General features: G+C 38.9%; 1 protein-coding gene across 50 annotated transcripts in view; it reads left to right on the top strand.

Annotated features, from left to right (window-relative positions):
* The first annotated feature begins 4,214 nt into the window (after positions 1 to 4,214).
* The window catches only part of NEB (nebulin), a 111,522-nt gene continuing 89,953 nt past the window's right edge, over positions 4,215 to 25,783 (top strand). For 47 of the 50 annotated variants that reach the window (XM_085552136.1, XM_085552138.1, XM_085552140.1 and 44 more), the window contains exons 1-24: positions 4,215 to 4,349; positions 5,645 to 5,710; positions 8,873 to 8,917; positions 11,359 to 11,556; positions 12,314 to 12,421; positions 13,177 to 13,281; positions 13,604 to 13,708; positions 13,804 to 13,908; positions 14,570 to 14,674; positions 15,168 to 15,272; positions 15,461 to 15,568; positions 15,867 to 15,983; positions 16,575 to 16,676; positions 16,757 to 16,864; positions 16,958 to 17,062; positions 17,571 to 17,669; positions 18,510 to 18,614; positions 18,954 to 19,061; positions 19,856 to 20,167; positions 21,380 to 21,586; positions 21,822 to 21,926; positions 23,073 to 23,180; positions 23,760 to 24,071; positions 24,902 to 25,108. In XM_085552136.1, coding sequence (XP_085408262.1) covers positions 5,678 to 5,710; positions 8,873 to 8,917; positions 11,359 to 11,556; positions 12,314 to 12,421; positions 13,177 to 13,281; positions 13,604 to 13,708; positions 13,804 to 13,908; positions 14,570 to 14,674; positions 15,168 to 15,272; positions 15,461 to 15,568; positions 15,867 to 15,983; positions 16,575 to 16,676; positions 16,757 to 16,864; positions 16,958 to 17,062; positions 17,571 to 17,669; positions 18,510 to 18,614; positions 18,954 to 19,061; positions 19,856 to 20,167; positions 21,380 to 21,586; positions 21,822 to 21,926; positions 23,073 to 23,180; positions 23,760 to 24,071; positions 24,902 to 25,108 — 3,012 coding nt within the window. In that variant the 5' untranslated portion in view covers positions 4,215 to 4,349; positions 5,645 to 5,677. Of the gene's footprint in view, positions 4,350 to 4,846; positions 4,874 to 5,644; positions 5,711 to 8,872; positions 8,918 to 11,358; positions 11,557 to 12,313; positions 12,422 to 13,176; positions 13,282 to 13,603; positions 13,709 to 13,803; positions 13,909 to 14,569; positions 14,675 to 15,167; positions 15,273 to 15,460; positions 15,569 to 15,866; positions 15,984 to 16,574; positions 16,677 to 16,756; positions 16,865 to 16,957; positions 17,063 to 17,570; positions 17,670 to 18,509; positions 18,615 to 18,953; positions 19,062 to 19,855; positions 20,168 to 21,379; positions 21,587 to 21,821; positions 21,927 to 23,072; positions 23,181 to 23,759; positions 24,072 to 24,901; positions 25,109 to 25,783 lie in introns of those variants that run through there. The other 3 variants (XM_085552089.1, XM_085552092.1, XM_085552093.1) reach the window with 3 other exon arrangements.

Raw genomic sequence — 25,783 nt, 5'->3', positions numbered from 1 at the left:
AGGCCGGGTAAGAACTGGAATTGTGGCTGCCAGGAGTGGCTTTTCACGGGGATTTACAGCTGGTGTTTGTACCTCTCTTCTAAATATATATGAGTTTATCTACCTTATAAATAGAATGAAAAGAAAAGGTATGAAAAGAACCTCCCCTCCCTTTCCTAGTCCATGCCAATGTAAATGATCTTCCTGAAAGCTAGAAATTGTGAGTTACACATCAGAACAGTGAGAGCCACTTTGGTGCCCTACAGGGCATCATCCGTGTATCTCCTTTGTTCTTGACACCTGCCTGCAAAGCCCTGCTGCTGAACTGAGGATGTCAGCAGCAGAATTGAAGCAAGGAGCAGTGGAGGCTGGCTCATGGCAGCTTGCGAAGCGGCCGCTCTCAGGAGTGTATTAACCTGTCAGCATCAGAAATAAACAAGAAAAGAAGACGCTGCCAATGAGTTAATCATGGCATTTTGGTTGCAGTGCCTCTGGGTATATTATTTGTTATGATCTAATCTCTTCTATTAATACTTTAAGAAAGACGATCAGCGGCACAACAGTAACAAGTGAAGTTCATCTGTTTAGAATGGCACGGCCATCATCAAACCACACTCACCACCATTTGTCTGGGTGGGCTGCCCATGTGATGGTAGGAAGAGGCTGTGGCATGGAAAAAAAGCCCATGGTTGTCCTTGTTGCTTTTTACAAGCGTATGGGCATTTCAGACTGCAAAGGATGGGAGCAAGAGAAGGTTCTCTTTGTGTCTTACTTTTTGTTTTGTTTAGATTGCCACTGAGTTAATTAGTCAGCTGTTAATGAATTACAAAACTATTCATCAGTAGGTAGTGACTCCATCTGGGATCAGCACGGAGCAGGTTGTCTGACTCAATTCTTAGTCATTTTGAAACGATTACAAGGAAGAGATGTTTGCACGTGTCTGTGATGTGGTTTGCACCAGACTGTATTTTAACACAGTTACATCCCTCGCATTTCACATCCCCATCTGTAAATGCTGAACCCACACCTGCAGATAATTAGCAGACAGCTCAGTTGAACTATTAGAAATGCACAGGTTCAGCTCACTTGTGCAGGCCATTCCTTCCTTGAGTGCAGTGAAGCCCTCGTGGAGTGGCTTTTGCACAACCCTAAAATGATATGTCACTTTTATCATGTAATGAATAGAGAGAAAAATGAGGCAAATGTTGAGAAATGAAGTTCAGTCTTACAAGAGTGCCTTTCCTTTTGCTTGTCCACTTAAAGCCATGCCTCGGTTACTAGGATGCATGAGAGGCACTGCAGTGATGCGTGGAATGTATTCATTCCAAGTGCAGGTATTTCTTTATAGCAGTGCTATACAAGGAGACAAGGAGAAGCTGCTACCTAACTTCCTTTTCTCACCCCCTCCCACTCTTATTATAAGTGGAGTTTCTGTCTCCCATTTTCTACAATGGTTCCCTCCACCACCTGGATCCCTGGAGTCCAAATGCAAGCATTGCTCCAGAGTCTCCCAATGGACACCACTGACAGCTTATTGGACAGGAATTATTTCATTTCCAAGGCTCTGGAGTCATGATCTTTGGTTAAAGCCTTCCTCCCACAGTACATGGATGTCGTATTTATGGCTTCTTGGTGGTGCCAGCACTTTCAGGTTGAATATTACCATCTTGCAGGTTGTGCATCATAAGCTAATGTGTGTTTTGTGTCTTACAGCCTATGGTTCACTGTCAGCTTTTTTGATAGAGATGGCACTCCAAGGGAAATTTTTAGATAGCCAAATAGCTCAGGTTGGAGTCCCATAAATGCTAAAGTTCACTTATTTTTCCCAGCTTTTCTGTGTAAAATCTGGTGGGCAGAAAGGAATGAAAAGCTGATAGTTATAGTCCAAAAATAGAGACAACGGAATGAAGCTGCATTAAAATATGTCCTTTTTCAATGATAGAATGTTTGTTAAGTCCGGGTGGTCTACTGATTAACTCAGGGGGTTAAATATAGCAGTTCTGATGTCAGTTAGCTTATCCCCACAAAGGGCAAGACAGACAGAAGCCAAATAAATCTCCAGCACAACAGATTTGCTGTGTATTGTCAGTCAAACAGACGCAAGGATGGACAGAAAGTCTTTTGAATCAAGAAGTCCTCTCTTTCAAGGGGCAATTGCCAGCTTGCAGTGATATGTACTGCCTGAGCTTTGTGATGGGGGATCCAGCCTTGGATAATTAAAATACTTCTGAAATCTGATGTGGAATCCAAAGAGTGATGCAGTATAAAAGAAATAGAAGGGAATTAATGGTTAAACCAGAACAGAAATGTTACCAACCGGGGGGTGGTTGCAGAAAGCTACATCTTACAGGAGCGGAGATTCACAGTGTGGCTGCCCTTTAGTCTTCGCATATTGATCCTCCATATTTTGTCCTTGGTACGGATCAGGATCCAGCATTACATCACGTATTTCTCATTGCTGGAATGCTGCCTCCAAAAGGAACGTGAAAAGGCTCCAACTGAGGTTTTAGGGAAAAGAAACAACAAAAAAAGTGCATTGTTTTTGTATGTGAATGCTGTGTGTGTTAGGGTTAGCAAGTATATGTAGGCTTTTTCATTGCTTTTATTATATAACTGCTAATTAAATCAAGAGAAGGTTGCCAGCTGTTTCCTTCCTTTCTCCTTGCTAGAAGTGTTTACTGTTCAATAAGTAATAATGACCGAACTTAATACTTAGAAGTGCTAAGAAAATATTTTCTGCCTTATAGTCTTGGGCAATTTAAATGCAAAACATCTTCCTCTGCCTCACTCACCTTGCACTGTTCTGAATTTCTAGTTCAGATCTGCTGAGTGTATGCATATGTATGTATTGTAGATAAGGCAGCCTGGCCTGGTGCGCTAACCTGTATCCAACCTGCCACGCTGTTATCTCCCAGCAGAACCTTCCTATTGCCTTTGAAACTCTTCTCTGACAAGTCAGACTCAGACTGCTGCTCTCTGAATACTCCAGCAAACAGTGGCTTGAAATCCAAGGTGCAGACATATTTTTTTTACTGTAAGTGGAAGCAATTAAAAACAACTTAATATTAACCATTACTCATCTATTAACCTCATGCATGTTCCACTTCAGCGAGTGATTCTCGCTGGTATTCCGCTATGAATACATATCATTAGAATACATTCTAACAGTTCTAAGAAGTGATTAAATAACAGCTAGAATAGTTGTTATTTTCCACAGCAAAGATATATTTCCATGTGTTTATGTATTATATATAAATACAGAATATCTTACCTATATTTAGGCAAGTGTGTAAATAGCCACTTACAGTTGAGTTGTAGGTGAACACTTAAGAGAACATTATCATTGAGTTGTAGGTGAAGTGAACATTAAACCTTCACCAAAAAAGAAAAGTTGTGGGCTTAGGTGGAAATCACAGCAAACACAATTTGTTGGCCCCTGGGACGTGGAGTTAAGGAGCAGAATGGAAAATACAGAAATGTTACTTGACACATCTAACCAAGGCAGCAGCTTGGAGGTAAATGAGTCCATGAGTTATTTCAGGGATGTGCACACACAGGACCTGGGTTATGGAGCAAGAGATGGGGCTGATATTCCTCCAGTGAAAATCCATTAACGCGCTGCAATAAGTTTCTGGACACCTTCAAGAGGCGTTAAAAAAACTGAAGGATTTTTCTATAAACAGAAACCATATTAAAAGGAGGAAGGATTACCCAGCAAAGCAAAACGCAAATAACTGAAAGCACAGAGCTTGCTTGAAGGAGAAAGCGAAGGACACAGCCCAGCAAAGTGTATACAATCCTTGGGAGCAGCAGGTGAGACATCTCAACTGGACATAAATATTAACTTCTGGAGAGTTAAGGAACAAGAAGGTGTTTCTGCTGGGCCTTTCACATTTACTTATTGAATTACGTGAAGTAGTGTATGGCTTTCCCTGATGTTTACAGATTCCTGGATAGTTTTGATTCAGGTTCAATGTAGGAAGTAAATCTGTTCTCTCAGTACAAACTCATTCTAATGATCAGTTCTGAAAAAAAAGAAAAATAATGCATCACATTGCCTTTAATTTGCCTCGGGATCCATTTCAGCAGAGACCTGCTGAAGTGTGGTCGAGCTGTGGAATGTTTTTGGTTTCCGCGGGAGCACAGAAGTGCCCAGCTCCCTTTTCTGTCATCTCGCTGAGAACAGGTGGCCTCCTTTGGGGTCACCAAGTATATTTAGGGCTGAAATCGGAGCGGGCTGGAGCCGGATTGGCTGCGCCATCCACATGCGTCATTGGAGGTCGATGCACCAGGCTTGCTCTTGCCCAGCACTGCTCTAGAGGGAAGACTGGAGAGGCTTTGCTCCTAAGGATATTTACCAGATGTTGCTGGTAAGAACATTTAATCACATTTGACTTCTAGATCATGTCCTAGCCGTTTCCTGATGCTGTAGTTTTTTCAGGGTAGCAGTTGTGCCTTGCCCACGGGACTGAGATTTTCTGTCTGGCTGAATAACTGAATGGGTGGAAATTGCAGCAGGAGGAAAGGACCTGAGATTGTGTTTTGGAAGTGCAGCTGGTGGTTGGAATAGCGACAGTTGTATGGAGGGGTTCCCTAAGTGCAAGGCCCTACTGCTCTTATGTAGTTGTTCATAAACTTTGGCCTACTTTACAATAGGACAGGACAATGGATTGAGTTGTCTTTCATTTGTTTTAATAGTTAATGCTCTGGTTTAACATTTTCTTTATTCATTTCTTTTTTTGCAATTTCTCTCAACACGCCAGGACTAAAAAGGGACAGTATTCCATGTTCCTATATTTATCCTGCATTACTAGGCTTCACTTGCCTCAGAAGGAATTGCTGTTTAGCCAGCTAAACAAAACCACCTCGTCATTTGGCAGTATTAGCTTACACGGCAAGTATCTTTGGACTCAGAACAGCTGTTCCAAAGCCTCATCCCCTCCCAGGATTGGAAACGGGGCTGTATTCTCTGGTGGAAAATTGTAACTGCACCCCAAAGCAAAATCATTGTGTTAATTAATTAGTTAAGAGGTTTTTGACAGTCATCTGTATTTTGTAATTCAGCCAGTGGATGGATTTTTCATCTTTTCCAGGAACGAAGAAATAGAGAGAAAAAAACCATGAATTAAAAGAACCCAAAGCACCTGCATAGGCTAATGATGGGAAAAGCAAAATTGTCTAATTAACTTAAGGCCACTTAAAAAATATGCATACAAGCTTTTTATGCATTTCGATTTTTCACTTGTGAATGCATGTAGTAGAAGATGCAGATAAAGCTCCCATTCAAAGAGACGTTTAAAAAATGCAACAACATTCTGTGAAATAGTGACAGAGAAAAGAAAAAAACCTTGGTGCTACTTTGTCGTAATGAAAAAATCAAATCGTACTTCAAGAAATCTGATTTCAATTTGTAGTTTTCACTTTTGATTTTCATTGCAACTTAATCCAATGGCTCCCCACCATTATCTGAATCAAAGTCATGGTAGATCTCAATGTTAATCCTTTCTGTTGTTCAAGTTCTTCCCTCGATTAGCCAACGAGTGTAATAATCTCAGTAGTTACTAGCTGTAACCCACGCACTCTAAGAACCTGACTTTAGCTTTTAGTGGTGCTTTCAGCTGGGGCTAATACTGCATATTCACCCTTTCATTTCCTGCATCACCAGTGAGCCGGGGAGAGACAGAAGAATACACTCAAAATGGAGGAAGAAGAATATGAGGAAGTTGTGGAGGTAAGAAGAAAGTCTGAGAGTAGAATTTATTGTTTTCTGCCACGTGAATGGAAATATTAGTTGCTTCTCCAAGACGCTGCTTGTGAATGTAAATGGTTACTCGTCATTTGCTATTTGATGACTAGGGTACTATTAGATATCTATTAGATGGTTTGATAAGTAAGAGACAATGACAGCAAAAAATACTTGCTATCAGCAGAGCAAAATCTCTCTGGTTCCTGTCCTGGATTGTGCGTTTAAATAAGGACTGTCACCATTTCACACCCCCATCACAAGGTTCTGTGGTTACTCTCCCGTGTAATTATAGATGTATGGGGCCATCTCTTTCCCCCTTGGCTTGCCCTCTGTCATCCAATCCATGGGTGACTTTGGAAGCCCCTCTCTGGCTTCTGCCTCATCCCACTGCAGTTTTCTCCTATGGACATATCAGATGCCAAGATGGAGCTTCCCCTAAACCTGTGGATGTCTGTGGAGCCGTGTCAAGCATTAATTAGTTGATTGGGCATTTAAACTAACAGTTTTATGCCTAATTACTTAGTCTCCATCAATTAAAGGAATTCTCAAGAACTAGGAAAGCTATAGCTTTCTGTGCCATTGGAATAGTGAGTTTGCTATTAAAAGAGTATATAACACTACCAAAGACTTGTTACTTTATCATTATTATGAAGTGAAATTTTGTATTATGAAATGATTAAGTGGTTTGCCAGCTACACATGTGTTTGTTGACGTTTGAATTACAGCAGGCTGGGCTTTGTGTTTACACAGGTGTCATGGTTTGTTTCTCCTTTGTTATTATATCATTATTATTGTTGTATTTCCAACAACTGCCTTCCTGTAAGCAGGTCCACTGGATGAACCCCACACTGCCATGGTGCCTCCACAGTGAGGATTAGAGGAAACGAGGACATCTGGTGCAACTTTAGGGCAGCTGAATGCTCTGCTGTTTGTTTCTTTTAAACGAGAGCCCTTCTTTTATGTGAATGCCCTATTTTAAAGCTATGAGCGCTCTATCAGAAGTATCACAAGGCCGCCCCTCAGCGCCGCCGCCATTAGCCGCCATCAGGGCTGTCCGGGTGTCGGCATGGCGCCACCGCGCGGCCGCCATCTTCAGCCGCCATGGCTGCCGGCTGCGTAGGGGCGGTGGTGCTATTCCTTGTGCTGTGAGGGCTGACTGTGCCTTCGTGATGAGGGTCTGAGCCATGTGCGGTGATAATGGAGTGCCAGCTGGAAGCCTGGTTAAGCGATGGCAGTGTGGCTTCAGGATGGAGAGGGGGGAAAAAGCTGCTGCCTTTCTCCGGCTGATGTTTCAGCTGTGGATCTGCTTCAGAGCTCTGCCTTATTTAGGGAAAGCTGGAGAAAGCTGCACAGCTGGCCTTAATCACTACAGTGCCTGCTGGAAGGGCTGTGTGGCTGTGCACAGCGATCTCAGAGGTTTCTGGAACGTGCTGAAGACAAACTTGATGCAGATGGCTGATGAACCATCTATGGGAGGTGCTCGGCTTGAATGTGCCACTCGAACAGGAAAAAGCAGGTGGAAAGTGCAAAGGTTGATGGCAATCTGGATCTCCACACACCACTGGAGTGTGGAGCTGAAGATCTGAGAGAAGCAAGCGAAGCAATCAGAATTATAATCACTGATTTCAGAAGGGTGAATCAGAGCCTGTTCGGGGTCCTGCTTGGGAAGATCTCTTGAGAAAAGCATGAGAGAGTTGGGTGATCTCCTCGGAAAGCTTCCTTAGAGCAAAAGAACTGGTCATTTGAATGTGCAGAAGTCAAGTGAAGGCTGTTATGGATGAACAAGCAGCTCCTGGCTGAGTTCAGACACAAAAGAAGGTAGGAACAGGAGCTGAGTGCTTGGGAGGAGTGTAGGTGGAGATGTCAGGGTTTACGAAGTGCATTCCTGTATGCATGGGCAAACCAGCAAGCAATGTGTTACCAGCACAGCAGGTATGTGTTACCATTGGCAAGAGGGAAGCTGAGAGTGTGGGGCTGTGGTTTCAGTGGTCAGAGCACCTCAGCATATTGCTTAAAAGGTGGTGTTTTGTTGTTTTTTTTTTTTTGGTCGTGGTTTTTGTTTGTTTGGTTTGATTTTTGTTTTTTGCATCGGTTTTTGTAAGCTTTATTCTCTGCTCTTCCAGGTCTCTGATTCCTAGCAGAGATGTGGGAATGATGTAGCATTCACAGTAGAAGACAGTTAGGGGTGACTTACCCCACTGGGATGTATATGGTTCCAGGGGACCAGGGGGGATGGATCAGGGGTGCTGATGTCAATGAAGGGCTGCTGTTTGTTGTCTTCACAAGTTCATTGTCTTGTGGGGAAGTTCCTGATAATTGGAAAAAACCTTGTTATATCCATCTTCAGCAAAGGCAAGAAAGAGAATCCAGGGATAAACAGATGGTGAACTCGAATCCTTAGGAAGGCTATGGAGAAAATCACCTTAGAAGCCATTTTTAAACATGTGAAGAGCGAAGTGATGGGGAGCAGTGAATATTTGTTTATCAAGGGCAGACCATGGTTGACAAGTCTTGGTGCTTTTCATGGTGATTTTACTGTGGCTGCTGATAAGGAAAGAACAGCAAATGGTCCATACCTGGACTACAGAAAGAGTGCTGAAACAGACTCGTGTAATATCATTAAATTGATGAGATATGAACTGGGTAAGTGGAGGATAAAGTGGGTAGAAAATTGTCTGACTGTGGAGCTCTGAATTCTGATTAGTACAAGGAAGCTGAGATCGGTCAAGGAGATCCTCATCTGTTGGTAGGACTCTGAAGGCAGCCTTGGAGGCAGAATTCTCTTACAATCATTTGGCATATTGCTGAACGTTTGGGAAGTCCTGTTCTATTGAATGCTTTCTTTCAGTGTGGTCATCGTTCCCCTTTCTTATGGTTCGCCTTTCTTATGGATTGTTAGATGATGGTCCTTCATTCAGTACTTAGGAAGAAGATCAACTAAGGAATATAAGGAAAAAAAATCCAATCAATGCAAAAAACAAACAAAACCCAAACAGACCTTCAGGACTTGATAAGGTCTCTATGAACTGCAGTCTTTTTTTCTCCTCAGGTGTGCTTTTAAAGCAGTCTTTCTAAGAGCCAGTACAGTTTGCTGTTCTGTTTAACCTGTCCTAACGATGGTTTTTTTCTTTCTCCTTTCTTTGATAGTACTACATTGAGGAGACAATTGTTGAGGAGGGTGAACCATATGAGGTAAAGGTTCCTGTGAAGTTGAATGTGATTGATATATGCATTAATTACATCATACATGTAATTAATGTGTAATACTAAACTAGTAGCCTTTTGCATTCTGAGGATCACTTTTCCATAGTAAGCACGTAGGTATCAGTGAACAATTGCTTTCTCTTAATTTCCTCTTCAAGACCTTGTGGGCTGACCAAGAGGACTAATAGCTTTTTTTGGGTGTCCCATCTGTTTTTTAGCATTGCACTTGGGATTCAACCTGGACGTGCACTACTGTTTGCCACTGTTTGTTTTCCATCAGAAGGAGCTGAGGATATGACTGACAGAAAAGGACCATGCGATGGCCTTCCTGCTCTGTCATACTGATGCTGTTCCCTTTGCTGCTGCCCAGCAGCTAAATTTGCACAGGAGCTGACAGAATGAAGCAGCAGGTTGTTATTATCAAGAAAGACAGGCAGAAAGATTACTTGGGTAACATATTGACAACATGTAATCATTAGTGTTAAAGGTGAACAGAATTATTGAGGATATGCATTTGGCTAGATAGATGTGTATTAATAAACAGGGCCATATTGCACTATATGCAGCTTGTTAGGAAAAGAAGCATATAAAGATTCTGCCTGAACCTGGTTTGTGTTTATCGGTTCTTTTCCCATTACATTGTGTAATCTCACTGCAGAGGGGTCATTTGAAGATTTGTCAGAGTTACCAAGGAGTTACCACCATAACTTGTAGTTCTATTGATGGTATAGATATAAGCAACTCTTTGCTCTGCTACCATGAAATGTTCTCTATGGCATAGGCTTATGCTGAAACATCAGCTTAGCAGTTCCTTCCAAAAGAAGGATATGGTCCCCAAGTCTTACCGCAGTTTTAATTTAATAAAGTATAATGTGATTAACACCATTCGAGCAAATAATTGAAGACTGCACTTTTGAAGAAAGCCTGTCACGTTATTTTTAACTGCTGCAGTCATCAGGTGTTAATCCATAGCCAGGGTGGATTTAAAGGGAGCAATAGCACGACTATTTCTGTGTCAGATCTGCCTCAGGTTTTGAAAACAGTGCAGTGAAGAATCACAGAGGAGTATGAATGTCTTTTTAGCTGATGTGATTGGATGTATTTCCATCAGCTGTAAGTGCAGTTTGTGGCATTAGCATCATGCGGGCCCATGAGTTATCACATGAAGATAAAACAGAGGGATTTTTTTTTAATGTGAAATACTCTGTTGATAGAAGGAAGCCCTTTCAAGCTTTAGAAATACATTACTTCTCAAGGAAGTGTGTAGCTTCACTACTTGGTTATAAACCTAACATCAAGTAACGCTTTTCTGAGTCTTGCCTAGGCAGGTTTCAGACTCTGCTTTCAGCTCCCGAACTTAAACAAACACTTGCTTACTTGAAGTGAGTTGTAAGAGATTAATCTGTTGTGATGCAGAAGTAACTATTAACATCCTGACGCGTCATTAGTGAAACGTAATCAATATTCACAGAATGAACAACCCGTTTGGAATTGAAGTTTTGTGTATTTGCCAAGTTAATATTTAATGCGTGGTGTATTTTCTAGTCTACCTCATACTAATGTAAGTAACTGTTGGAAATCTGACCTTCACTCATTCCTTTGTTTTGTTTAAGCTAATTGATTATGAAATAAAGCTTGATACTTTGACCAGATAATTTCAGAGCATATTTTTCAACTGTAATCATTATTTTAACATGCTTTGGATTAGAATCTTTGTATTAAAATTACCTCTTACAGCATGAATGTGTTGATTAAAAAGGTATATAAATGATGTAAATTAATGGTGCTCTTCTTTCCAGCGGATGCTCGATCGATGAACGTATGTATGTTTCAACTGTATCTTTGCCGTGGTTGTGATCTGACTGAGAAAACGTACATTAATAGAAAAGGTGGATTCCAGGCATTTGTTCAGTTGGTGCACCATAGGTTTGCCACAGGATCCCAGTTACTCGGGATCTGCTGTGTCCATTCCTTTCACAAGAAGAAGAAAATCACTTACAACCTCTGACCTGCTTTCTCAGTTTTCAGTGTCATCATTAGGAAACCTGGCTGTGGGATGCCTGCATCTTCAACACTGAGAGCAGTTTTCATGCTTTGCTTTTGGTTATGGGTGGTCCCAGCTGAGGAACCAGCTCATGCCAGTGGAAGTTACATATACGGACACAGTCCCCACTCCTCCAGCTCCTTTGGAGAATGATTGTATCAGTTTGATGCAGAAGTCAGCCAGTTGTTGGATTCCTTGTGCTTTTTCAGTGGAGTCACATAAAGTAGGCATTACTGGCTAATCCCAGTAGAAGTGTCACTGTTTTTGTACACCATAGGTGGTTCGGGGATAGGAGCTGAGCATCCTGTATCAGAGGAAGTGAAAAGAGCTTACAATGTAAGTGTGATTTCTAATTAAAACACGTTCATTTTTTCTCTGTTCCCAGGTGGTCACTGAGATCACTGAGAGCACAGAATTCACAGGTCCTACAACCGTCACCCGTACGGTTGAGTATGAGAAAACTTCTGGTGAGGATGCAGCAACTCCAGTCAGAAAGAAGACGATACGGACAAAAGTGGACACTTCAAAGTTCCTGACACCTTATCTGCAGCACAGTAATAAAATGAAGGACCTGTTCAGTGAGGTGAATTGTCCCATGTCCTTTACTTGTTTAGAAACACCAATTTTGAGAGCATCTGATAGGTATTGTTGCAATCCTTGACTCCTCCTGTACTTCATTTCATGACATGTATTAGTGCTGTTTGCTTGAAGTAGGAAGTTTCCTTCTTTCAATTAAATCATCTGTTGCCTATTTCCTACTTAGATACAGCAAGTAATCTTTAGACACAAAGTGCTTATGGCAGATTTCTGAAAATTTATCTTACATATCGGTTTGTAGATCTGCACTATCTGACTTGGGTACTTAAGTAAGGAGGATGCAGGGGCTAATGTTTATTGAATAACTGTGCTGCACAGGTGTAAGATGCTGTCACACCATTTTTCCTAAATTTTAATGTGTGATACCTACCAGTGTTTGCTGTTGGAATGAGATTGTATGTCTAAAATTGCTACTGCTACCCAAAAAGTTTCCTTCTTTGGTCACTGAAACAAGTAACTGAATGTATCAGGGTGAGAGGTATAATGCAAATAAACTCAGAGGTGATCTAAAGCAGGCTCAAGGTAAAAATGTTTTTTTTTCCTGCTGTGTCACTTAGAAGAAAGTCAGTTGGTTAAAATAAGCAGAACTGTGCAAATATATTTGAGTAATGACAGCTTGTATTATTCAGTGATGTGCCCTAAACTCCTGTACTAAACAGATGAATACATCAAAAATTACTGTTTACATTTCTGCTGGAGCCATAGGATGTGTCTTAATCGTATTTGTCATTATTTTCTTTCAGAACAAGTACAAAGAAAAATTTAATAAAGAGAGAGGAAAGCCATATGCTTCCACAGTTGATACCCCAGAAATTCGGAGAATCAAGAAAGTGCAGGAGCAGCTCAGTGAGGTAGATGTCAAATGTTCTTTCTGCAGTTCCAGTCCCCTTTTCAACAGTAAATCTCACAAACTGGGAAACTGAAATCCAAAGCATCTTAATTCTTTGTAGAGTAAGTAGGGAGAATTGGGTCTCTGGGGATAAGAGCTCCCAAAGCTGAGTGGGGAGACACCTAAGCAGTGTTCAGGAGATGAGTGTCCATTAAATTTTGCTCAACACCTGGCTTATGATATATTGAGGAACATGGTGCAGCAGTCCTCGTGCTGAAGCTGACTGAGCCTGCTGTCAAACTGGAAATGGGATAGCAGCATTAGGATGATTTTGTGCTCTGTCTACCTGTTTTGCATTGTAGTGTGGCTGCTATGCTGCTTTTGGGACCACAGATAGTGTGTGGTCCACGGTAACAGACTGTGAAATTAAGAGATAATGAATAGCATGGGGATTTCCATCTCAATATACAGGTGGAGGCATTCTTAGGAAGAACTCAGATTATTGGATAACTACCCCTAGCTTGGATTCACAGCTCTTGACATTGTCACAAAGCTGCATTTCTTTTTTAGATAACTCACAAAGTCTGTTTCTTTAGGTATTATTTCTAAGCAACAGCTGGTGCATGGTAAAGGTTAATCATGTGCCTAAATGCTTTACTCAATACAGACCTTGGTTCTTTGCATTATCACGATTCAAAATTTCAATAATCTGCTTTAAGGAAACGCTTGTCAGTGTTAGCTGTAAATACAGCTGTGGTTTGGTATGCATTGATTTAGGTGAAATACCGCATGGCTGGTGAAGCTGCTCGAACTATTTGCCATGTTGATGAAAAGGCCTGGGATATAGAACATGCGAAGAAGGTATCTCAGCAAGTGAGCAAGGTGAGTGAGTTTTGGCTTACCAGAAAGCGCGTGAACATTAATGGATCATGAAGTTACTGATGAAAGTAAGGTTTTCAGATCAGGACACTAAAGCAATGTCTGTAGAACAGTTTAGAAGCACAGAGAAGAAGACCAAACGAGTTGATCAAGGAAAGTATAAGTATCTTAAATGTTTCCAATTCATATTTTTAAATGTCATCAGCATAGTACTTTCACTTCGTAAAAGAAAGGGGAAAAAAAAGCTTTCCATCAAGCTGTTTATTAACCAGTATAAATATTTTTCTAATAAGAGAGTAACTAGCCTGCTGTTCTCTGTGTCTAGGTGTTATATAAACAGAACTGGGAGGAGAATAAGGACAAGTACTTACTTCCCCCTGATGCTCCAGAGCTTGTAAATGCAATAAAAAATACAGCAATGTTCAGTAAGGTAAGAAAAATCACTGGTTTAGTCAGCTGAAGTTTAAGAGGCATTCCAAGACAAAGATGAATTCATTCTGTATTCTGGCATTTTTCTGTTCTCAGAAACTCTATACAGAAGACTGGGAAGGAGACAAAACATTGTTCTATCCGTACAATGACAGTCCAGAACTCAGAAGGGTGGCACAAGCTCAAAAAGCTCTGAGTGATGTAAGTGTCAAAGCCTGGTTGAAAATTGGATGTGGTGTAACTTGGGAAGCTTCTCACTGGTGTTTATAACAGGACAGAAGATAAATATGCATAGATACGCACTGATAGCTCTAAGAGTGTTGCTGTTTCTATGGAAAAGCTCTTTATGTGTACCTATTGGCATTTTAATGTTGTTTTTTGAGTGAAAGAAATAATTTGTTCAAGACCTTAGATTACTAGTAAGACCTCAAATACCTCTCAGACTGTGTTGACAAACTGTCACGGTTGGCTGTAAGCCCAGTAGCCCTGTTTGCCTTGTGAGGCATCTGCAAATCTAAAGAACAAAACAACTTAGTTCATGAGCTATGCTCAGCATTGCTATTTGCTGATACTTGGGGAAAAAATAAAACGGACACAGAACACTTCAACCAAGTATTTCAGGTCTTATGTAAAGGTTTCAGGTGTCTGGTTTATCACAAACAATACAGTAGTATACTTGAAAACTTCCCTTGTGAACTTTTCTATAGTTCGCCAAAACACATTGATTGAAAGATATTATTGTTCAGTATCTGTGGACAGAACTACTTTTGTTACTGGTGGTGTTAGCAGAGGTAAGATTAAATATTACCTTACTATTGAGGTGGTCAATTTCTGTAAACATTTATTTCTTTCATATTTCCAGATTGTCTACAAAAAAGGGCATGATGAACGAAAATCTAAATATACTTCTCTGCCAGATCCACCTGATGTGGAACAGGCCAAGAAAGTGACACGGCAGCTGAGTGATGTGAGTAGAATGCAGTTATCTTCCTTTGATAGAAATCTCCATTTTGAAATTAGAGAGGTGATATGGTACCAGAGAGCAAAAGAAAAGACCAGAACTCAAGATATCTTTGGTTTTGTCAGAAGCAAGAGTCAGCTGTCAGATTTCAGAAGCAATAACAGTGAATTCTAGTTTAATTTTCAGGCAATGTTATATCCCAGTGTTATGTGAATAGTGAAACAGCTGAAGGAATTTGGTAGTGATATCCCACGTAGAGTATGTCTTACTAAGTCGTTTGGAATAGATGACTTATTTAATGTATACATCCTTTTTTGTCAGGGAACTTTCCAATATAAATGAAAACTGAATGATAAGGTGAAGCCATACTTCACATGATTTGGGCAGTGACTGATAAAGTGGTTATAATGTATATGTAAAGTAGGAAGCATCTTTACAAAGAAGACTTCTAAGTGAAAACTGAGCTGGAGACTAAGTGTTCTTTTTAATTTCGCTGCAGATCATTTATCATGAAGACTATAAAAACAAGATCAAAGGCAAGTGGAGTCAAACTCCGTGCTATGATGTTGCAATTGCAAAAATGAATGCAGAAAATTTAAGTATGGTAAGTAAATTATTGAGAAAATCTTGAAATGAGCAGCTTATTTTCTGTATATGCCAATGTGGCAAATAGTGATTAAATTTTCCTACTTCCCTTGCTGTATTTTTCTACTTAAGCTTCTTCATGGATAGCTGATTTATAATGCAGCTGCATTTGGTACATTGATTTTTACTTTTTTCTGTTCTCAACAGAAAAAATATCAGGAAGACTTTGAAAACGAGAAAGACCAAATCTACTTTATGCAAACTGAAACTCCAGAATATGAAGCTAATAAGCGAGTTTCAGATAATGTCAGTAAGGTATGTTGTTATATCTGCTCCCGTCTCTGTAGCTTGAATGTAGTTTTGAAGTCAGTTTGTGCTGAGGCTGTTTTGTCAGATGTCCAAAATAATTACTTCTATGCAAAAGATTTATTCTTCTGTCCCAAAGCTCTCACGTCATGATCCTTGCACTCCTGTGATCCGAGTGCTTCTCATGGTCCTTTGCCTTTATGAATCATGTGTTAAAAACAGTCTGAAAATTTCAAGACAATATAAATTAGTGAGTGTTTGGCTTTTAATACTGATTTCAAAAAACTCATTATTTTTGTTCTTAAAGGTAAAATACAGAGCAGACTATGAGAAGAACAAAGCCATTGCTGATTATAATGTACTTCCTGCTACGGAGAACCCATTGCTGAGGCAGTTAAAAACTGCAGGAAATGTACTGAGTGATGTAAGTATTGTCAAACTATAGCAGCACAATTTTCAGTCATGTACAGTAAACCAAAACCCAAACTCATTATTTCTTGACTTCTGCACTGAATTTCTCAGTAATTTTAGTTTTATAAAGCTAGTGTTTTTCAAGGTGGCCAGAATGGTGTAGCTATAAGGAGTCATTTCCCCACAGCTGAGTGTAATATGTTGTGGAGATAGCTAATGATTGTGTAGTTCATTTATAATCCTATGAAAAATGGGTCGCAAGCTGGTGGCTCTTCCTTAGTGCTTAGAACTTCAGCTGTTGGCTGCAGTGATAAAATTTTCAAGGTATTTGTATGTACTGTATTTTTGATACCACTTCAAGTATGTATTGACATTCTTGATTTCTCTCTTGTTGTTTTCATCTGTTTGGAAAGATGCTTCATATTTCTCACATCAGACGTTCAGAAATGATCAGTCAAATCTTCGTGTCTTTCCTAACAGTTCTAGGAGCCACCAAAAAGAATTTTAAAAAAATAAATAAAAATTCACTGTTGTAATTTATATTGTATTGTAAGTGCATTTCAGTGCAATCTACTTTATTACCAAATCTTATTTTCTTCCACAGAAATTATACAAAGAAGCCTATGAGCAATCAAAAGGAACAAGCGTGAACTACTGTGAAACACCAAAGTTCCAGACAGATAACGTTCTGAAGAATTTTAGTGATGTATGTATTTCTGAGTTCATATATTTCCGTGCTGACACTCTTGATTGTTTTTCTTTATCGACTTGTGATTGTTCTTCCAGGTAAAATACAAAGATGCTTATCAAAAGAATATTTTGGGACACTATTTGGGCAGTTTTGAGGACCCACATCAGATACACTGTATGAAAGTTGAGGCTATGAAGAGTGATGTAAGTGTGGCTGTCATTCTCTTCTTGCCATCGTGTTTTAATTTGGAGGAAGCTCGATTGTGTTTTCTTATGGAATGTTTGTTTTACCCCTAGAAAAATTACAAAGCGGATTATGAGGAGGAAAAGACAAAATGCTACTTCCCTCAGACCATAACTCAAGAATACGAAGCTATTAAGAAGTTAGAGCAGTGTAAAGATGTAAGTATAGGGGAGTGGTTATCAAATAGCCAGTTAAATGTAGAGCATCTGCTCTGAGATGTCTGAAAATTTACAGAGTAATTAATTTGAATTTTTGAATGTGGTTTTCTCAGCATAAGTGACTTTTAAAGGCCATATTCACCTGTATTTTAGAAGTCTTTTGTGACATCTAGTGATCAAGACAGTTATAACACCATTGAACAGATAAAACCATATAATTAGAATAGTAACAAAATATTAAATGACCCTCAAGCATCTTCTTGCTTAAGTCAGTGTATTTTTACATTAATACTTTGAAAGTACTTCAACGTGCTTTAGTTATTTTATTATTACAAACTGTATTTATTAATACTCAAAAATATTTTAATATATATATTTATGTGTAATATTTTATATGCTATATCATTTATTGTCTATTTGTATACGTTTGCTACATCACTATGTTTTATTTAATAGAGAGATGTACTTATTTACATTTACGATGAATGTATTTATTATTTACCCTCAGTACACCTACAAAAAGCATCCTGATCAGATCAAATTTACACAAGTGACTGACTCTCCAGTACAGAAGCAAGCAGAGATCAACAGCAAGCAGCTGAGTGAGGTAAGTGAACATACCAAACATGTCACTGTGCTGGGAGACTATAAATTTCTGCACTGCACCCAATTTCCAATTTTAAGATGATTCCTGAAATGAAATTATAGCTGGATGTGGGTGCATATATATGCATAAACATAGACAAAGACACTTCTGTGGCCTGTTCCAGTGAAAGACCGCTTGGAAATCAGACTTCTTAATTTTTTTTTAAGGAGCTGTACATGCCAGAGAATCACAGAGTCACCAAGGTTGGAAAAGCCCTTTAAGACCATCCAGTCCAACCCTCCACCAATCACCAGTATTTCCCACTAAATTTTGGCCCTCAGTACATAATCTGAATGTTTCTTGAACACCTCCAGGGTCGGTGACCCTGCTGCCTCCCTGGGCAGCCCATCCCAGTGCCTGACCACTCTCTTGGAGAAGTATTTCCTAACATCCAACATGGATCTGCCCTGGCTCAACTAGTCCTGCTGCTAGTTACATGGGAGCAGAAGCCGACCCCCACCTCACCACAACCTCCCTTTAGGAGTTGTAGAGAGCAATAAGGTTACCCCTGACTCTCCTCCAGGCTAAATAATCCCAGTTCCCTTAACCACTCCTCATAAGCTTGTGCTGCAGACACCTGAGTAAAGACCTTTCTGAGTAAAGACTGCACAGAGCATTTAGGGCTTGTTTCTTCCATCAGTAAGATCAGTAATTTTGCATGAAAAGAGCAGTCTCTGTCTTTATAAGATAAATGACAACATATATTTGCAAAAATCAAATCTAAATCCGCAGTTAATTCACAATGAACCGGCGCTGCTTGTACAAGGAAAGAAGAATTTATTTATGTATTATGTTTTACAGAGACTCTACAGATCTTCCGGAGAAGAAGTTAAACATAAATACACTCTCCCCCCAGATGTCCCACAGTTTATCCAAGCCAGATACAATGCTGCAAATGTCAGTGATGTAAGTGATGACTTTATAATGTTTTACACACGGCCCATGAATTTTTGAGTATGTTACAGATATGCTTATATTGCAGATTTCTTTCACTGGTGCACAATTCTTTATAATCAACTTCTATCACTGTAATTTTTCACTCTTGGTATCATATGAATTTCCAAGCAAATCCCAGCTACTCATGTAATCGATATAGTTTAATCAATGAAGAAGTAATAAAACACTAAAGGAAGCATCTTATACTAAAGATTTGCCAGGAGTAGCTTTTGTGCAGCTTTTATTTGCTTATAACTCATATGAATACTACTTATAACTCATATGAATAATACTGGTTTTCTTTTTTAGGCCTATTATAAACAGGACTACCATGATCTAATAGCTAAAGGGAACAACGTGTCAGTTGATGCTATTCCAATTACTAGAGCAAAAGCTTCAAGAAACATTGCTAGTGATGTAAGTATCTGTTCCAAGTATACTTGTTTTAGGCATTTAGTAGAAACATCATCCACTTGTGGTAGACTGTAAGTATTCCATAAGTCTCATTAGAGTCACTAACATGAGAAAGCTACTCTCAGTCTTTCCCAAAGTGTTGGTTTGTGTAAAACATCTTTTTTTCTAATTGTTTTGCTTTAGATAAGCAAGTGCTACTGTACCATGTTTCCTAAACCACTCTTCATGGTAGAAATGAAATCAGTAGTTCTTGCAATTGTTTGCTGACAGATTTCCAGTAAATTACCTACACTAGCATCTACTTAGACTGTGAGGCAATATATACTGTGATAGTTTTGAGTCAAGTGGATGAGTACAGTACATTATAAATGAACTGGAAGGCCATATATCAGAAATTGTTGAAGCGGATTATGATTCAGTGGTTTCAGGGAAGTAGAGGAAGCTTTTCAGTAGTACTTTTTGCTGTTCCTTTGGAAGTGAGAGAGATGGATTGTCTCAATTGTTTTAATATTTTTCATACACCTCTCCGTGCAGTAATTTTAAGGAAAATATTTCCTTTCAAGGAAAGCTGTGGCTGGTGAGTCATTGTTATTGGTATAGCTGTTGTGTAAAGCCTTAGATGGTGGAAAAAGGAAAGCTGATATTGGGTATGCTATTGAGGCTAATGTTCCTGAGCAGGTTGCAGCTTTCCTTTCCATCAAAGGTCATAACAGATTTTCTTCTCTTTTTTCTTTTTTTTCAGTTTAGACATCAGTAGCTATGCAACAATATCTTTGATCTCTTTTCTCTTTTTCTAGTATAAATACAAAGAAGCATATGAAAAGGCGAAAGGAAAACATGTTGGTTTCAGAAGCCTGCAAGATGACCCCAAGCTTGTTCACTACATGCATGTTGCAAAGATTCAGTCCGATCGTGAATACAAGAAGGACTATGAGAAGTCTAAGACTAACTATCATACACCTCCTGATATGTTCAGTATCCAGGCTGCAAAGAAGTCTCAGGATGTTGCTTCTGCTGCCCACTACAAAAATCTGATCCATCACTACACTTATCTGCCAGATGCTATGGATGTTGAGCTTGCAAAGAACATGATGCAGATTCAGAGCGATGTAAGTATTTCAGTGGCTGCTGTCTCACTGATGCATAAAGTAGGTATTTCTATTCAATAAAAGTTGCCATCACTGTGTGGGAATAGTTTGTTTTCATTGTGTCCTGGGGAGCAGCATTAGAAGCTTTAAGTACCAGCTGGTGGAATTTAGAAGTACCACGTTCCAGGTGAGTTACACTCAAAATGATTTTGATGGTAGCATGTCTATGAAGAGCTGTTTTTTGGAATATGACACGCAAATGATTTTATTTTCTTTTTAAATTTTTTTTTCAGAAATCTTTATTTTGCAACTAGCATAGTTTTGTTTTATTCCTTAAAACTTTCAAGTTTCCCTGTTTAGTCTTCATATGAGATAGATGTGGTAGAGTAGGTTGGCTATTAGTGAATATGGAGTGAACAAACCATAGATATTGGTAGTATTAGGGATAGCGAAAAGACCAGGTCTCTGGAGACCTGTTGCATAAGAGATTTCTTGCAGGACTATCTTGGTTGTTCTTGCAGCTGCAGGGTTTTAAATAATTGAGCATACCAGGTTGCACTCTGCAGTTGTTTGGTTGCTGTGGAGTTTCCCTCTCTCTGAATTTCTGTGGAGGATGACTCCTTTTGAATGTAGACCGTGGGAGGAGCTTAAAAATGTGTCTGTAATATCCTTGCATTCAGGCTGTTCGCTGACTGTATCTAAATGTCAGTATTCATACTTCGTGTATTACCTACATCATTATAGCCTGGGTAGTTTTTTTTAACTTGAAGCCTGTAAATATAAATTCTGCATATTTCACTGTGGGAGGAATTATAGGAGGAAAACAAAATGAAGTATCTTCTCTGTGGACCTTTGTGTGAAATACCAGTTCTGGTAAAGACTACTGAAACATGGACCAAATTAAACCATGGTCAGTGAACACCTTATGGTAGTTTAGAAGTTATTAATGATTGGAAGCTGGTGAAATCTTTCACAAGGGTAAGAGGAAAAAAAGCTTAGTAAATACTGAAAAGTTGTTAATATTTATAAGAAATAAATGAGGAAGAGAAAATACAGTAGCTTACTTTCTTACTTATATAATGACAGAAATGGAAAAAAAAAAGAATCTATTGTTCCCTATTGGAATTCATAAAAAATTCCTGCTAATGTAGAACATACAAGCAAGGCTCCGTGACTGTTGTTTACGCAGTTCTGTGGGATAATCTTGGTTCATGTTGCCTTTCTGTCCTTCAGAACGTATACAAACAAGACTATAACAGTTGGTTCAAGGGTATTGGATGGAGTCCTCTCGGCTCTCTGGATGTAGAAAAAGCTAAAAAGGCTGGAGATGCATTAAATGAAAAGAAGTACCGTCAGCACCCAGACACCATCAAATTTACAAGTGTGCCAGACTCAATGACAATGGTTTTAGCTCAGCACAATACCAAGCAACTGAGTGACGTAAGTAATGTATTGTTATTGATGCAGTGTGGAGGTTATGTTTCTTACCATGGATTTATGATTTTTATGTTACAATCTGATGTTCCATCTTAAAATCTCCAGAGTTTTAAAAAGGTACAACAAATAGTGAAATTGTAATTTGTTGGTAGGAATTAAGGGTAGTTGTTTTGTCTCTGTTTGTTAATATTACCTACTGTGTTCTTATTAACAGAGATTTTTTAATCTTGCTATGCAGGTAGCATATAGGCAAGAGGGTGAAAAAGTAAAGCATAAATACAAGCTTGATCCTGATGTTCCTCAGTTTATTCAAGCAAGGGTCAATGCCTACAATCTGAGTGATGTGAGTATGCAACAAATAGTGCATTCAATAATATATTTATCATTTCTTAATAGAAAAATTACTTTTTATATCTCCATGCTATGATTCTGAGTATAGAAATGTGCAATCTCTCTGTTCAGATGAACCGTTACTTCTAGAAGTCAATGGCTTTTATACCTGTTAAGCAAATTTTTAATTGTCTCTTTGAGCACTGCTGGAAGTGAAGGCATTTCAGTGCTCTATTGCCAGATTAGTGGGATGGTCTGAATGAGGATAAAATCATGACTTTTATTATTCAAATGCACATGGGTTTGGGAACTGATGTTCCCCATTTTTGTACAAAACATTGGAAAGCAATACAGCTTCTCTATGTGTGTTGCCTCCTGCTGCTGAGCTTTCAAAGGAAGTGTAAGAAGTGTAAAAAAGTAATGTTTTTTTCCTGTTGTTCAGCTATCAGTCTGACTGCTTTCCACTGCTTTTTGCATCTGTCCAGGAATGTAAGGCTCTCCACTGATAGTTTTATTACTGTTACGGTGGTAAACTTTTAGGTGGCATTATCAGGCCTCCAGGAGTAGGCTTAAAATAGATATATCCTTTCATAGAATCATAGAATCACCAAGGTTGGAAAAGACCTAAAAGATCACCCAGTCCAACTGTTCACCTATTACCAGTAGCTCCCACTAAACCATGTCCCTCAACACAACATCCAGTTGTACCTTTCATTCCATCCTTTGAAAAGCCATGGAATACAGTTAGTCTGTCCAGATTCTAGCCACTAATTAGAAATCAACTAGGCTGCTTCCTTCAGACCAGAGCTCTTGATTTTTGAAGCTTACATGAAAAAAAAAAAATGTCTGAAGGTTCAGTGAACTGAAAAAGGATTTTTCCCATGAAGGGCAAAAATTCTGCTGGTAGAGTTGTTCTGTATAGGAACTGAAAAAAAACTGAGTTTAAGATTTAATTACATCAATTGAAGTGCTTGTCTTGAACTATGGTTGTAGTGAATTTATCGTAATAGAGCTATAGATTGTGTAGAGGTTATCATTTTTTCCCTGCAATTGCACAGACTAATATTTTGATCATCATAAATACAATAAAAATAAAGACTTAGACATGTTAATATTTCTTACTGTGACATTGCTCACTTATATACTTTTTTCCCATAAGGCTAACTACAAAGCAGACTGGAAAAAAACCATAGCCAAAGGCTATGATCTGAAACCAGATGCCATTCCTATTATTGCTGCTAAAGCATCTCGAAATATTGCAAGTGATGTAAGTATATTTTGCATAAGAGGAATGCAAAGGTCTGTTGCCTTCTTTCTGGAGCATATTGTGCTAGAAAGCATATGATATGTATGTGTAATGATATGTAAATGCTTAACACTGAGCATTGAAATACTTATGGTACAAGAAAATTCAGATGTTTACATGAACCTGAGTAAGGTAATTCTTTGGAATTATGTTTTAATGTGAGCTAGTGAGCTGGGGCTGTGTGTTATATATGCATAAAGTATCCACCAACTTCTTTAATAGTTTCTATGTGACAATTTATCTAAGCGGTGTTCTGCCAAAGACCTGTATGTTTAAAGACCTGTACATCTACTTGTCTGGCATTCATGAACCGTACAGGTATGTGGCTCTTCTCAGGCATTTGCTGTCATTTGGCAACATTAAAGTTTAGTGTGCCACCTGAAGCAAGCAACAAAAGGAGATCTGAAATGCAGAAGAAAATGTACTAAATTTGTAAAAGGCTGGAAATGAATTTCGTTTTGATTTTCAGTGTATTAAAGTCATCAGTCATATGTTTTGTATTTCCAAAGTAGATAAATATTTCTTTTGCTTTGTCTCTAGTACAAGTACAAGGAATCGTATGAGAAAGGTAAAGGCAAGCACGTTGGATACCGTAGCCTGCAGGATGATCCTAAACTTGTTCATTACATGAACGTGGCCAAAATCCAGTCAGATCGTGAATACAAGAAGGATTACGAAGTGACCAAGACCAAATATCATACTCCCTTGGATATGTTCAGTGTGACGGCTGCCAAGAAAGCTCAGGAAGCTGTTACAAATACAGGCTATAAACAGCTCATTCACCATTATACTCTCTTACCTGATTCTGTGAATCTGGAGCTATCCAGAAACGTGATGCAGCTTCAGAGCGATGTATGTAATGGTTAATCATCTCTTTTTTTTCTTGTCATTGTTACTGTGTCACAGCCTTAACCTTTTAAGGCTAGAAAACGAACTATATCAGATTAAGAGTAGATTGAGATCTGGTCTTGAGCTGGATATTTTCCAAAGGCTATTGTAAGTATGCACAGTTGATAAGTTCTAGGGAACTTAACTCAGCAGATAACAGCTTTCTTTGTGCCTCCATCTATTTGACTGCTCAGCAAATCCTGTTACGGATCCTTTGTACTCTCTCTCACAGATGCAGATCTGATCAACTCCCTCGTATTTCTAACATGCAGTTCAGGAATTTGTTTCATTTTTTTTTCCAGCATTTTCATGCCTTTATCTGTTGTAAAAGCGACGTTATTAAGTATGTTTAAATAGAAATGGTGTCTGTTAAGGAGTGCATAGAACCAGGCCACCAAGCAGAAGCTTTAGAAAAAAGATTCACAGTGAATCAATTCCACTGTGAACTGAGATGATTAACCAAGAGTACTATTAAAATAACTGAGTTTATTTTTGTCAGATTTTCATGTTTGCTGCTCAAGGTTTGTCTTAAAGTCTGTGCATTTGTTATGTATTTCTGAATGTTGGGCAAGTGAAAACAGTTACTTTATCCCTAATAATTTTTAATGTTTTACTGAACAGTTGGAGAACATCAGTGGTTTCAGCAAGCTTGTGTAAATTCTGCTTAAAAATGAATGACCAGGAGGAGGTTTAAGTCTTCATCTGTGTTTGACTGTTTGTTAGTTTATTTTCTATATGTATGGGCATTCTAATTTCCCTCATCTCACTGTTTTGCCTTGTTTATTTCTTAAAAGAACGTGTATAAAGCAGACTTTAATAACTGGCTGAGAGGAGTCGGCTGGTTACCAATTCAATCCTTGGATGTAGAAAAGGCCAAAAAAGCTTCAGAGATTCTCAGCGAAAAGAAGTATCGCCAGCACCCTGACAAGCTGAAGTACTCTATTCCACTGGATGCAATGGAGCAAGTGCTGGCTAAACAAAATGCCAAGACTATGAATAAGGTGAAAACCTGTTCAGATGATCACAGCTATGACATTAATAGGGTTTTCCTCTTGCAAAATTTGCAACTGTTGCATTCCACAGAGGTCGTAAGAATTTTCAGCGGGTGTACTGGTTTAGTTGGTTAACACTGGACACTAAGAGGTAATAGAAGCCTCAGACTCTAAGCGTAGTTAAATGAATTTCATTTCAAGTTTATGAAGACTAAGGATTTCACTTCTGTGCCTATGATTAAAAATGTCCTGTGCAGATTTTTAGTGCTTTGGCAGCCTCTGCTCTTTTTCTGCAGAAAGTATTGTTAATAGTGGGCTGAAACAAATCCTGTGAAATCCTGTCTGCTTTTGCAAGCATCAGTAAGGAACTGGGAATTATTTGTCTCTAGTTATCTCTAACACCACTGGAACTTATTCTTTGTTTGCTATGGAAAAAAAAGCACCAATGCTTTACATTTAAGGATATACATAAAGCAGTGAAGACTGCAGACTTAACAGTTTCAATTTAAATATTTCGTAGTTATCAGAAGATACTTTTTGAACATCTCAAATGAAATATTAAGAAAAAATGGAGAATATAATGTTGGCATCCTGCAGTTATTTTTGTTAGGGTAGTTTTTAGTGCTTATGCAACTTCGTGCTATGAAATATTATTTACTGCACTTTAAAGCTAAATGAAAGCAA

Source organism: Coturnix japonica, chromosome 7, assembly GCF_054131305.1.
Source record: "Coturnix japonica strain WE chromosome 7, WE-NBRP24, whole genome shotgun sequence".
NCBI lineage: Eukaryota > Metazoa > Chordata > Aves > Galliformes > Phasianidae > Coturnix > Coturnix japonica.
The sequence above is the reverse complement of the archived record's forward strand: the minus strand, read 5'-3'. Positions and strand labels throughout refer to the sequence as shown.